General features: G+C 41.7%; 2 protein-coding genes across 2 annotated transcripts in view; both read right to left on the reverse strand.

The window, feature by feature from the left end:
- ANO2 (anoctamin 2) overlaps window positions 1–2,420 on the reverse strand; it is a 192,098-nt gene extending 189,678 nt beyond the window's left edge. Inside the window, exon 1 of the mRNA XM_027815075.2 lies at window positions 2,348–2,420. Coding sequence (XP_027670876.2) covers window positions 2,348–2,366 — 19 coding nt within the window. The 5' untranslated portion in view covers window positions 2,367–2,420. The remainder of the gene's footprint in view (window positions 1–2,347) is intronic.
- A 5,855-nt stretch (window positions 2,421–8,275) lies between these two features.
- VWF (von Willebrand factor) overlaps window positions 8,276–13,594 on the reverse strand; it is a 144,038-nt gene continuing 138,719 nt past the window's right edge. The window contains exons 52-53 of the mRNA XM_027815018.2: window positions 10,427–10,524; window positions 8,276–8,623 (exon numbers count right to left, since the gene is read on the reverse strand). Of these exons, the coding sequence (XP_027670819.1) occupies window positions 8,435–8,623; window positions 10,427–10,524 (287 nt within the window). The 3' untranslated portion in view covers window positions 8,276–8,434. The remainder of the gene's footprint in view (window positions 8,624–10,426; window positions 10,525–13,594) is intronic.

Genomic DNA, 13,594 nt, shown 5'->3' on the forward strand with positions numbered 1-13,594 from the left:
AGGGTATATGGCTGGGACAATGTGATAAAGATAGAAAGCAGTGAGGGAATTGTGTGGGACTGTGCTGTCTACCTTAAGTCTTAGCAGGACTGTTCCATCTCTGATCTTATCTTAACACTTCTTATCCTCCAAGCCACACCTATGCTTCCATTTCTCAGAAGCTTCCTCTTAAGTTCCTCTTCTTCATGGTAGGCTTCATAGCCTCTTACCTGAAATTTGCTGTAATTTGTACCATGCTGCATTAGAGAGCATTAGAGACAAACCAAAAAGCCTTGTCTGTCTTTAATTCCTATGATGCTTAAAAGGCACTAATGGTAGTCTTGAGGACTCGGTGGAGGAAATCACTCTCAGCTGTAGCTGTGTTGGGTTTGGTGGAGCTGTGCACAAGAAGTGATTCTGGCAGAAGCTGAGCTTCTTTCCATATCACCATGCACTTTGTTTACTGTATATTAGCAGCTTCCCTGAGTCATTATAGTTTCAAAGTGACTTGTCCATAACCTTCCGGCCCTTTGTCAGTGAATGTGTGTTCACCGATTCTTAGAAGTGTTACTGACAGAATGGATAATAACAATTCTCTTGCAGTTCTTTTAGAGGGGAGGTGGCCTATGGCCATCTGCTCCACCAGGGAAGGTGAGCCTGGAGCAGAGCATGACAGGGCAGAGCAGTGAGTGACCCTGCTGACAGGGAGCCCAGGTGCAGAGCAGCAAGCCCAGGTCAGGGTCAGGGGGAGACAGTGATGAGGGCCAGGCGCAGCGCAGTGACACCCCAGCAAGGCAGCGGTGATGGGGCTGGTCCCAGTCAAGCTGGGAAGCAGAGCTTCGGGGTCTGTCAGGGCCAAACCGGCAAAGGTGAGAGACCAGGTGCAGACACAGCTTAGCTGCAGTGGAGCACAGGCAGGGGCGAGGGGTAAAGCCTCAGCTTAAAAGCAGTTCCCAGGGGAAAGGGAGGCGTGCTCTCACTTCCAGCTTTCCTCACAACAGCTCTGGCTGCTGAAGGAGCTGGGCTTGGACTCAGCCAGCTAAACTCTAACATGGCCACCTAAATGCCTAGAAGGGGGTTGTGCTCTGGGCCCTGACAGTCCGCCCCTGAACTGCTGCCAGAAACAGCATTGCAGCACCTGAAACAGGCAAGGGCAGGCAAGGGGGAGCACAGCTCCTAGCTAGTTTTGACTGGCCTGAATAGTTACAGTCACAGACGCAAATGTAAAGCCTGTGGTTGTGCTCCTTTGGTAGCCCCTAGCCCCAGGAGCCCTCACCTCTGGCGTCAGGAGCAGGAAGAACATACGTGAGCTAATGGAGATGCTCCCTCGCCCCTGGTACACGCCATGAGCCAGAGGGTCTCTTGAGGAGTGGAAGGTTATGAATCTGAATGATCAAGAATGAAGGAAACAGAGTAGACCTGTAGATATAGATGTGGGAACTGCCCTGAGCTGCCTTAATGTTTGCATTGCCCAAAGACTTAATGGAGCTATATCTGCATAATACAACTGTGACTGTGTGTATAACTTTACAGACTCCCCTCCTGTTATTTTTTTAATTCTACTTTACATGCAAAGGTTACAGAAATTACCTGTGTTTTCTGACATAATTTATATATCAGGACTAACTCCAATAGTGAAAGACCTGAGTTGGAAAAAGGACACTGGAATAACTCAACAAAGATCAGCAGTAGGCATTAAATCTAATGGCTCTTTGTACACTATTGTCTGCTATACAAATAATTTTAGGAAGGCGACTGGATGGGAGGGCACAGAAATTGCACCATTTTGTGACCTGTGTGATAGTTCGGAGTTCACAGCAGAGTTACAGCCCCAGAAACAATGAGATGAAGTGGAAACAACCACAGGGCTTTTGACTGTAGCAGTAAAGTAATAGTGACACTATCAGCAGTGAACAATATTCTACACTCGTACACTGGGAACTCAAACACAAAGGTTTTATGCGCTGAGCAAATTTGTTCCTTGTGCATGGGTACTGAAAGCTCACTGCTGCACAGTCTTCTGAAAAAGGGTACTGCTTGCTCCCCCCAATTGCATTGCAATAAGGCAAATGCAGATGGAAGGAGCAGAAGCCCAGCACAAGGCATTTGCCCAATGATTGTCTTTTCCACATGCATCACAACACTGACCCACAGCTGCATTCCTGAGGCTTCGGAAAAAAGAACTATCTCTGAGCTGTATGTATGTAACCTGGGCCACAGATTTTTCTTTTTTTCATTTTTTTTTTTAAATGTCCTCAAAGAAGACAGAGAAGTTCTTTCAAAGTATTCCTGTCTTTGTTCCCCACCCTCTTTCCACCTATTTAACTTCACAGTCAGCAATTAACAATGAAGCAGAAAATAAACTTACCGGACGTGTGTGTTTCCATGTTGCCTGGAGGTCTGGCTGGAAGTTGTGTCAGTGCTAATAGGATGTGGCTATGCTGATTGTGTGCACAATCTGCTTCTGCACTGGCTTAAGCAGTGAACAGCACTAGCAGCTATTTCCATCCTGGCTTGATCCTGCTTTAAGCAAACCACGAACTGAAGCTAATTAGCAAGACCTTCTGTTTTGGTGATTATCGTCACGGAGGAAAGAGAGGGAAAAAGACAAAACTTTCATGACTTGGGAGGCCATGGCGATTCCCTGCTGAAACTTCAGTATCTTGTCTCCATGCTCCATAATGCCTCAACAACCAACATAACAATAGGCATATTTTGTCCTAACTCCCCAGAATGCAGTGGAGAGGGAGTGGAGGAGAGGAAGAAAAAAAGCTAATGCAAAACCAGGGCTCTACAACAGAGCCAGCGCTGTCAAAAAACCCATTATTCAAGGATTAGGCTATCTTGGAGGTGGTTTCTGTGGGGAAGAGTGTCTTTATATCTGCAAAGCTTTACAGTGCTTCCAGGTAGTAGGTAAGTGCAGAAACCTTTTTGTAAGGCTTATCTCAAATACTCAAGTTACCTTACTGCCTGGATGCAGCACTGTCATTCCTGCATGAAATATTCAGGGGATTATCTTGTAATCAACTGTCTAATCAGAACAGGTGATGGATCCTGCTTAGTCTTCAAACTTACCATTTAAACAATGTATTGGGAAGAAAAGTCATTGATGACTATTGCCATATGAGAAGGAGCTTTTATTTCCTAATCATTTGGAGTTCAAATCTTTTCCTTCATTTAGCCTGTTTATGACACTATGACAGTTTCTCCAGTGTGAGAGGGGAAACTGATTTATTCAGTGACTGAATACAGTACTTTTACTAGCTTGTGAATTAAGATCATGCGTTGTGTCGTGACCAGCAAGAATAGCAGTTGTCTATATCACAGAGAGAGGTACTGAAGCACTGTGGCTATGCTAACAGATACTGGGTTTATACAGGGAGTGTGTTGCTGTTGTGTCCCAAAACTTGGGCTTGGTGCTGTAATACTTTTCCAGCAAGGCTAAGGAATGCACACACTGCTTTAAACTCTGGGAAAATTGCCACTAGGTAGTTGTCCTTTTTATGAAAGAGATTTAGGCAGACCAAAGAGAATGAGATTAAATTAGATGACTGTGTTCATCTGTTTACTTCAGCTCAACTGAAGTGACGCGTGAGGAATTTTAGGTGTAACCTACACTAATATTATATATCTGATTTTACTTAAAAGGGAGAGGGGTCAGGAACCCTGACTCCATCTTGAACAGCTTTATACAGGTTAGTCAAACTTTTCTGCACTCCGATTTACCCCTGCCAAAAGGGTAAAAGTAATGATTAGGGTCTTTGTGCATAAAGGGAAGATGAGTAAATTAAAAGTTGCAGATCACTTTAACACTCGCTTTAGTATTTACATAAAATAATGTCTTCAGATAGAAAAAGTTATGTAGCTTTACTCTTCTTAGCCCCTCCTTTGGAATGACATTTCTTAATTTCTAAGTAATGTATCAACAGGTATCGAATACTTATTCTTCTTACCCTTCCAGTATCTTACGTTAATCTCAGAGCTTCATTTAGAAACTGCCTGCAGTTACAAAACAGGGAACAAACTGGACGCCACAGCTTCTGGACTGACTAATCTAAAAAATTATTAGACTGCAGAAATTTTGGGGGAAAAAGTAAATAAAAGAAAGGTGTTCTCAGCTGCAGTGTGTAAAGTCTCACTAGCTCACCAGCAGGTGGGATGCTACCTCATACAGGCTTTTGTTTGTACACTAGTCCATGTATACAAGTTTTGAGGTGGTGTGCCTGTAATTTTTTTTGACTGCAAAACCACCTCACCCATTTGAACAAATTAGCTGCTCTTTGCTTGATAGCTTTGCTCCACAGCTGCGCAGATCTCAGTGTAGTTCATGCTTGCTTGGTACAGTACAATGGTGCAACCACATTAAGCTCCTGGTAACTTTTTGCTAACAAAGTGAAAACAGAGAATACACCAAGGGAAGCAATTGTTGAAGTACTTTTCCCCTTTATTTTTTATAACCAATTAATTTGCTTCCTGGATAAATAGCAATCGTACTGCTTTGTATACAATTATCTCTGGGAGAGGGGAATGAAAATTTGTGGGGAAAATATGCAATTTTATATCCACATTATATGCTGCATCAACTAGATGCTAAAACAGAAAGGCATACCCACTAACTTTGGAATAATACAGGTATGTGGAGCCAGAATCCCTGTGGACACAAAACTGCCTGCACAGGTTCAAACTACTAGCTCCTATAAGCCATAAGGATGGGTCCGTTACAGGCAATACAGTTAGCTCAGGTAATAAATAATATACACAGGAAGCAATACGATAGAAAGCAATATCCAGCTGGTTAAAATGGAACTGGGTCTGTAGTCTATTTTTAAGGACACTTTCCAATGGAGAAAATCATATCTTGATATCACTGTGTTTCCTGAGGTACCTGGCTATGGTGTTAGTTGATAATGCAGAGCTGTGACAAATAATACCAATATACCAGATTGTGTTTCACCTGCTGTAGAGGAGTGGTGCTTGCAAGTCTATAAAAGTTAGCAGAGAGATTATACGCTTTTAATAATTAAGAAGTTATATAAGACTCCTCCCCAAATCCATTTAATGCTCCTGTAAATCTATCCTGTAGCATGCTCAATGATCCAGCCAGTCTTCTGAAGTGTTGGGATGCATTCCGAACCACTGGCAGAAAGACAAAGGCTGAGCTAGCTCAAAACCATCAAGACTCAGAAGCAGTATGTACAAGTTGAAAAACAACGTTCCTCAAAGCCTGGATTCTGCTGGTGAATGCAAACGGAGCAGTCTGATGTACAGGGCTGTCTGATGTGCTGGCACATTACTGCTCTTAGAGTAACCAGCTCTCTACTAAGCAGGTACTTGATCATAGGCTTGATTAAGTTCTTCACTTCTGCCAGGAAAGAATGCTTCTGAAAACAGTAGAGTTGCACTAATTGGAACTGGGCTGCATGAAAGACAATTAAGACCTGCCCAGAGGAAGTCGGAGCCCATTCCGTCCTGGCACCACTAGAGCCTCAGAAGAAAGACAGCTCTTTTGGGGCAGACTGCCTGAAAAAGTTTGATTCTCATGTCAGCAGGTCAAGGCCAATAATGTATGTGCCTTCTCAGTCTGTTAAGGGAGATGCTATAATGTTCCCTTGCTCTTGCTCTTTCTCACTTGTCTGTGTCTATGACAGGATTTCCAAGGAAGAAGCTCCTTCTGGTCTTGGGTGCAACAGGCCTTTGTCTTTGTTTGGAATATGTAAGCACTAGCCAGGCCTGAACAATAACATATTGATCATAGGGAAGTCCACAGAACCCAGTTCTGTAAGAAAAACCAATGAATTCTCATGGGATGCATTGCACACCTGCTTTAGTCCATACACAGGCACGGATGCCTGAAAGCAAAACTGCAACCAAGGAAGGTGAAAAGCCACATAGTATGGGATATATTCTTGAATTAGTGTAAAGTCTTAATACAGTTCTGTTTATCCAATTACGCTGAGCTACCTCTGCTACGAGCTTGGTCCTACAACCAAGCAATATTCCCTTAAATAATCTGGAGCTCCCTAAGAAAAAATAATACTTGCTTTAGTCTGAAAACAAATATCTTTATTTTAGTCTGTTTGTCTCTGGAGACACTCAGATCCGCAAGATTTTTCTTGTTAATTGAGGTAGAAGTGATGACAGCAGGAATGCTTGCCTGTTTGTTGAACAGATCTGACCATCCACTTTGTTGCTGGTGGAAAATACTAGCCGTGCATGTCTCCTTTTCAGAAGTTCAAAACAAGTGTGGATCTGCCTCTGTGCATCTTTCCCATGCCAATAAGGTGGTGCCTGCCACATATGATTATCTGATTAGAAGACCTGTCTGCAGCCGTGAAGCCTTAGGCTGCAATCCTGTCAGCTTTCACGAACTAAGAAGGTCAGTTTGGGTGAGGGCACCGATGGAAACAAAGGGGCAGTCCAGTGATAGTAAGGGGAAGAGGAAGACATTGCCTTTTACCCCCTAACCGCTCCTTTTCTCTAATCCTCCCTGAAACTGCAGGCTGCTGTTCCAAGAGTTGCTTATTTGCAGCTTCAGATGAGCTGCTGTGCAGTTGATCACCTGGGTGACCGAAATCCATCTGTTGGGGAGCTTAACATCTGAAGCCAGACACAAGGAACTAGTGTGTGGGTGGAGGAAAACTAGTGGCAGGGATCTACTGCATTAAGTGGTGCTGGTGCCAATTAAAATTTGGGTTGTCTCCCTGGGGTTATTGTGCATAACCATAGCAGAAGAACTAGAGAAGCATAAAAGGCCTGCACTTCTCCTAGCACTGTCCAGCAACAGAGGATGTCTTGAATGAATAATAAAGGAAAAAAGGGCCTACAGTTCAGTATGTGTTGAATCCACAGCTGAATGGCAGAAAAGAAGCAGGGATCTGCCTGGTTCCTCTCAAAAAGGAACACAACTTGCCTTTTTAGTTGAAAGCACAGAGGGAGGTTTTGTTTGCTCCCAAAGGGAGCCATTCATGCAGATGGGGAAGTGTTTTGACCCGTTCAATCATGTGACATTGGCATTCGTGTGAGGAGCAATAGCTTTTCATCTCAAAATTTTCATCCCTGTGACCTAGGGGCAATGGTGAAAATGTCCTCTGAAATGCCTTCCATTTCTACAGATGCCAACCTTAAAATTGCATGAGGTAACCTGACTTCCTGATCTTTTCTTCTAGACTTCTTAGGAGCGCTCTTACCCTTCAGGACCTCTATATATGCTTTTCACTACTTTGAGAACACTTCTGCTAGAGCTGGAGAAACTACGCTTTTTTTCTCACCCATAACCTATTAATAAGCCTTAGTGATTCCATCAAAAACATATGGAAAGTTTGGGGGTGCTTTTTTTTTTTTTTTTTTTTTTTTAATAAAACACCTCCTATCTCTATTTACATATATTAATTTTTTAAAAGTTAATTCAATTAGAAGTTTAAATATTCCTTATCTTTCAAAACTGCAAATTGAATGAACTATTTTCCCCCTCTCAAATTTTTAACAAACTAGTACTTCCCAGTGAAACTGCTTGACTGGCACTAGATTCCACTGGGATCAACAACTCTCTGGAAAATTTTCTGTCTTCCATGGCCTGACTAGACCAAGTGGAATTTAGTTACTGCTGCCAGGGATAAATTTAGCAGGATTTAACTCAAACCTGGCACCGACAATCCTGCGTTTGAAAGAACTCTAACTTCTGTAGTTAATGCAACAGATGAAGCTGTGGTACCTGGCAATAAGTGAGATTGCTCATGAGCTTCCTCTTCAAGTTGGTCTGTAGAAGTGCTGAAGTGAACAGATAAGAGCTGTCGCTCCGCCCCACTCACAAGTACTGAGGACTTGCAGAAGTTATGCAGCCTGCCCTCAGCACACAACTTCTTTACATTCAGCTTCAGGAGAAAGATGTATATGCATTGCAGAAAGATACTCGACTGGCTGAGCCACAACCAATATTGTTATAACCGTAACCAGCCGTGGCTATATTATTATAGCCATAACTGTCATTCTCATACTATGAAGTCTAAAGACATAATTACCGTACTCCCTGACTGGAGGGGGAAAAGACAAAAACCCTAAAAGTCCACAGTGTGTCACTAAGGTCTGAAGTAGGGAATGAAAGTGTGATGTCTGGAGACAATGCTAAATACTTTGGGATATGCTCTTTAAGTAGAAGCAACTGTTTCTCTTACTGTGTTGTGGGTTTGCTTTTTTTTTTTTTTTTTTTAATGATGTTGATTACTTTCCATGGGGAAGATGAAGAATACCATCTGCAATATCTCTTCTATAAACCACCCAAAGAATAATCAGAAAATGCTCTGTTGTGCTAGTAAGTTTTATTGTTTACTATGTTGATACAACGAGTTAGTTAGGATTCTACTGGATAAAATGGTCTATAGAGAGAAAATGAGGCTTGCACTGTAAAGTCCTGTCATTGCAAAACTTGAGATTAAACAAGTGGGCTTCTTGGAAATATTCAGTCTGTACACTTCCGAGTATGGCACTCACACTGCGAGGCAGACGGGATGTAATGCTGCACCACTGTCCCGTTGGCACAGCGGACGGGGACTGTGACTGTGGTGGTTTGAGTGGCTGTACAGCAGCTACACAGGTCTTCCCATTTCCCTGTCTCAACAGAGTATCTGGTATTGCTTCTGCACTTGCCCTAAATGGAAAAAAGAGACACCAAGTTTGAACAGTGCGATTGGAAACCAGGTTCTTCCCTTTGAAACATCCATAGACAACTTTGCCTGGAGTTCAGTCCACTGCTGTAAAACACGAACACAGAAACAGGCATCTGATTCCAGAGTGTGGGGTGTTGGTCAGAAAGTAATGTCTTATGAGCATAAGCATAGCAAAGGAGAGGTGAAGAAACTGGTCACACAAAAAAAAGTCTATAATTTCAAATATCACAGGTGATGTCCAGAGCTATTGTGTTGGCTTCTAAGCACGTATGATTATCAGCTGCATAAAATCATGCATTCAGAAAGCGCTTTATCCCAAATGATGCAAACCATACATCCATTTGTCCTGCTGGTTGCTGTTTTTCCTTGTTCTACTTGTCTGGACACTTCATTAATTTAGACTGAGCTGTAAATGCCTGTAGCTATAAATTTTCATGATGTAAAAACAAATGCCCCCACATCAACCTCTGTTAGAGTACATTTCTTTTTGTGGCCTTGTGCACTTCTTTCTGAGATTAATACAAAAAAAAAAAAATTGCATAGCATCATCAGGGAGGACTTTAGAAAAAACGTACTCAATACCAGCTATAGGAGTATTTAGTTTACTCAATATATAGCCAGATTCATAATATAAAATCTGTAATTTTGGAGGGGAAATTTCAATATATATGGCTTTTTGGCTAAACACCTTAACATTGACTCTGTGGACAGGACAAGAAGTCAAGATTTTTTTTTAATACTTTTATGTATATATTTTTTTTATGAAAGGTAAGTGGTTTTGTTGTTGTTAAAGCTTCCACTCTTATTAAGACTTGTGTAGCAAATGAAGGTCCTTTGCCTCGTAGCTATCTGAGAAACCCAGGTATGTATGCCCTTAATACCTCTCCTTACTGTTCCCATTCTTTTCCCAGTAGTCATGGGAAAGAGACTTATTTTGCTTACTGCCTTAACTAAAGAGAATGCTCAAGGGGCTGGGTGCAAGCCATCTTCTTGACTGCTGCCCTTGTATGCTATAGTTTGGATCGTATGAAGCTTGGTCATCTCACAGCACCTGTCCTGCTACAGTCCAGTCTGGGAAGAGAATGTCATCTTTGGTTCCCAGTCTCAGAGAGATAGAAACATCCAGAAGGGAAGCCATGCTCCTGTTTCAAATGGAAGTTGCCCTAGAAGTTGTAAGCAATGATGTGCAGGAAATTAAAACTTTTGATCTAATTATTGAATAAATGCACAAGACATGTAGAACACAACAGCTTAGTGCTCAGGCTAATAGAGTAGTCACAGAGCTTGTTAGAGCATGGTAGTCAAGTCATAGCACTCAAGTTTAAATGCCTTTTAAAGTATCATGTACCTAAATACCTATTTACACTCTCGTAAATCAGCTTCAAAGCCTGAAGAGGGATATGTGTGCTTAACTGTAGAGTCAGATCTGAAAACCATCTTCACCAATATTAAGATGAATTTATTTATTTATTTTTAATGTAGAAAGGACTAACAAAGGCACTTCACAGTCATTGGTTTCTGATGAGTGATACAAACAAAGCCTTTATGTCTAACATATGCACCTTTTTTTACACTGCCTTTAATAGGGAAAATTCAGCATCATGAAATTACTTTAAGAAGTAAGTGCCAATGAGGTTTACACTGAGTGAATGAATGAGAAGGACAGAAGCTGATGCTTGACTTACTGAAGTGAAGCCATAGGGGAGGCAAAGGTTTCCTTTGTGGAAGGCAGAAAGGGGACAGGGGCAAGTCTTGGGGTAGGGGGGGTTGCTTTTGTTATTTACCTCACAATGGGCAATGGGCACTTCCTTTTCAGCCACACATCCGTTCATATTCCTATACTGCAGTCTTGTACTTACTGGTCGACATTCCACTTCCACACCTGCAAAGGTTTTTTTTTGTTTAAAAAAACAAACAAACAAACAAAAAAACAACAACGTTTGATGCTGGTGACAATTGCTTTTTTTAACTCTTCCCCTTATTATTGAAATTGCTGTTAGTGAGATATCATTACTGGTAAGATCCCTAGCAAGAGAATTAGGTGTGGCTGCCTAGAGTAATTAATGTAGAGCTGTATGACTATATCACACTACAGCCCTAAAATTCCACTAGAAAGCAACATTTCCCTTGTGTTTCTTTTCAATTGACTGCTTTGATTTAAAAGTCAACTTGCCACCTAACATCTGCCTTCTACCTGTTGGCTTCTGTGTTAAATAACTTTCCTTTTAAATATAGGTCAATGGTACACTGGGCAAGCAGGTGCACAGGAAAAAGATGATGTACATGGGAACCCCAACAATCAAACCAGAGAAACAGAGCACCGTGACCTGGCTATTCCTGGGGCTGTTACAGGAGACAGATCCCATTGTTTTGGGATGATGCCCTTCAAGATGAGTCAGTGGGAGCAGCTCACCAGATCACTTTACAGACTGAGGTGGGTCACTGCCTTCAAGACTGTGTGGGACTCCTTACACGATGCTAGGGAAGAACATTTTGGGATTCTACAAGACTCACTTATTGTGGGATTTTTAGAGCCAGAACCAAAGGTGGGGGAAGAGAGGTATTAAGGTGGTTTGGTGAGGAACACGCATGCAAAAATGGATAGATAAAGGCATAAAGGGTGCTGGTTGCATGTTAAACAGCTGCTGGTCCAAACCTGTCTGACCTGGCACTACGTTTTATCACTGCAGTCTGTCCTGTCTTCTTAAAATCCATTTCTAACTACTTCTTCTGTGTGATGGACCCCCAGTTCTGTGCAGATGTGTATCAAGGCATAAGTGCCAGCAACTGGAATTGGACCACAGGTTATAGGGCCTGTGAGTCTAGATTGGCAGGGATGCAGGACCAGTTACTGGACAGAGTGAGTGCCTAACACCACTAAGGACCTTCATCCTGCTCAGCCAGAGGGGAGAGTAGGATAACCATGTGGGTGGTTTTTGCGTTTGCCAGAGTACTGAGTGTTTGTGTGTACACAGAGAATGTGTGTGTGCGTGTTGTATGCATGCATTTGTGTGTGTGCCTACTGAGATACATGCTCAGCTTCACTGTTACCTGGACCTGGGGACATGGAGCTTTGGCAGCCTCACCTCTGTCAGGCTCCTAGATATGACAGCTCCTAACAGTCCTTACTCATGTGCCAAAAAAAAAAAAAAAAAAAAAAAAAAAAAGGGAAAAATATAAAATTAGAAAACTAATTCTGTGAAAATCTAAATTTGGGTCAATTGGAACTTTGCCACTGCACTGTCTTCAGTAAGTCATTCTTATACTTGTTTTCCAATACTTTCTGCTCTTAGTGTTAGGTAAATTCTCCCTGGTTCTCTCCATCTAACAAGAAATCCACACAAGAGGCAGTAGGTCTGGATTTGTTACGTGCAAGCTCAGGAAACCTGCAATCTCTCTCCATGAAGTGAGGTTGATTTAATTATGATCTGATAACTGCAGTAGTCAACAGTGACTCTGCTCCTCCACTTCTGAAGGGAACCTCTCCACTGACATGCTCGGACACAGATTAATCCAGAATATTTTGTTTTAGACACTCTTGTCTGTTTTGGTCCACATCTAAAGACTCGTGAATGAGCTAATGCTTTTTTAAGGGGATATTTTACACACTGCAAACAGCAGCTCTTTGTAGTGTTAATGCAGTTCTATGCCTTTGTGTAAAGACAGGTTCCTGCTTTTCCTCTTTTCTAGCTAACCAATGGAATTTCTGTATTTACCAGAATAGTGGACTATCTTTAACATACTACACAACACTTCAGAGAGCTGAAGGAATTCAGCTGGCCAACTGCGCAACTAAGTAAATACACAAATTGAAATGTATCCATCTTCCTAGGAGCAAACATAGCTTGCAATACCTTTTCGGTGGGAATGTTAGCACTAAATTGGCTCTGTGCCTTGCTAAGGTTTTGCATTTCATAAAAAAAAAAAAAAAACACAAAACCAAAAAAAAAGGCAACACACCCAAAAAACCTTCAAAAGCATTTCTGGCTCAAGAGCTGGAACTACCAGTTTTCTTTTAATGATTTAATCACTTCATTCGATAAAATTTGTCCACCTGGAAGGAATACACAATTGTGTTCACACAACTGAAAAGCTCAAATGAAATCGTTGTCATCAGACTCCATACAGCTTCATCACATCTTTGATCCTGATTTACCAACTTATTCTCCAGTTACTTACTGCTCTCATTTACTTTTTTTCTAAACTGTGCCTACTTTGCAAAGGCAAGTGCTTGTAACTTAACATGACACATGCAGCTAAGATCAACAAGATGTAAGAAGCAGAGATGCAACTTCTTTGTTAAGTGGGAAAATAAGGAATATCCTTTGCAAACAATCAAGTCCTTTGCTAGTACCACAAAAAACTAATTAGAAAATAAGCCTGTTCATTTATGTGCTCCTACATTCTTAAAACAATGCCTTCAGACACGCTAATGAACGCAAATTGCCAAGGCATAACATAGAAAGGGAAACTGTCAGCTTAAACAACCTCTGCCTAAAGCCACATGGAACTCTACTGAACCAAAGGCATCACCCTGAACTGTGCTTTGAACTTGAGAGAACAATCTTTGCCCAATTCTTTATGGTACTGAGGTATCTGAAAGACCTGGGAAGGCAAAGTAACCTATATCTGAGTGAGTTACTATATCTAAGTATCTGTGTCCATGAGAAACCGGTTATTCTCTTATCTGACTTTTAAAAATAATTAAATTACTCTGGTTTTATAGTAGCTTTGCCAAGCCTTCATGTTCTCTACAGAGTATGTAACACACTGCATGTTGCTATTGAGTTCCCTGGCGGAAAGATGTCAATACAGAGGAGAAAGAGAGTTTGAGCTTGGCATCTGGAAGTATCTGTGTGATTCAAAGTTATGTGTTAATCACTGTTCTTCATTTGGTAACCCATGGTTAGCTGGCTGGATGTGGCGTGTTGGCTTTTTCCTTATAAAGAGCC

Source organism: Falco cherrug, chromosome 5 (genome assembly GCF_023634085.1).
Source record: "Falco cherrug isolate bFalChe1 chromosome 5, bFalChe1.pri, whole genome shotgun sequence".
Classification (NCBI taxonomy): Eukaryota; Metazoa; Chordata; class Aves; order Falconiformes; family Falconidae; genus Falco; species Falco cherrug.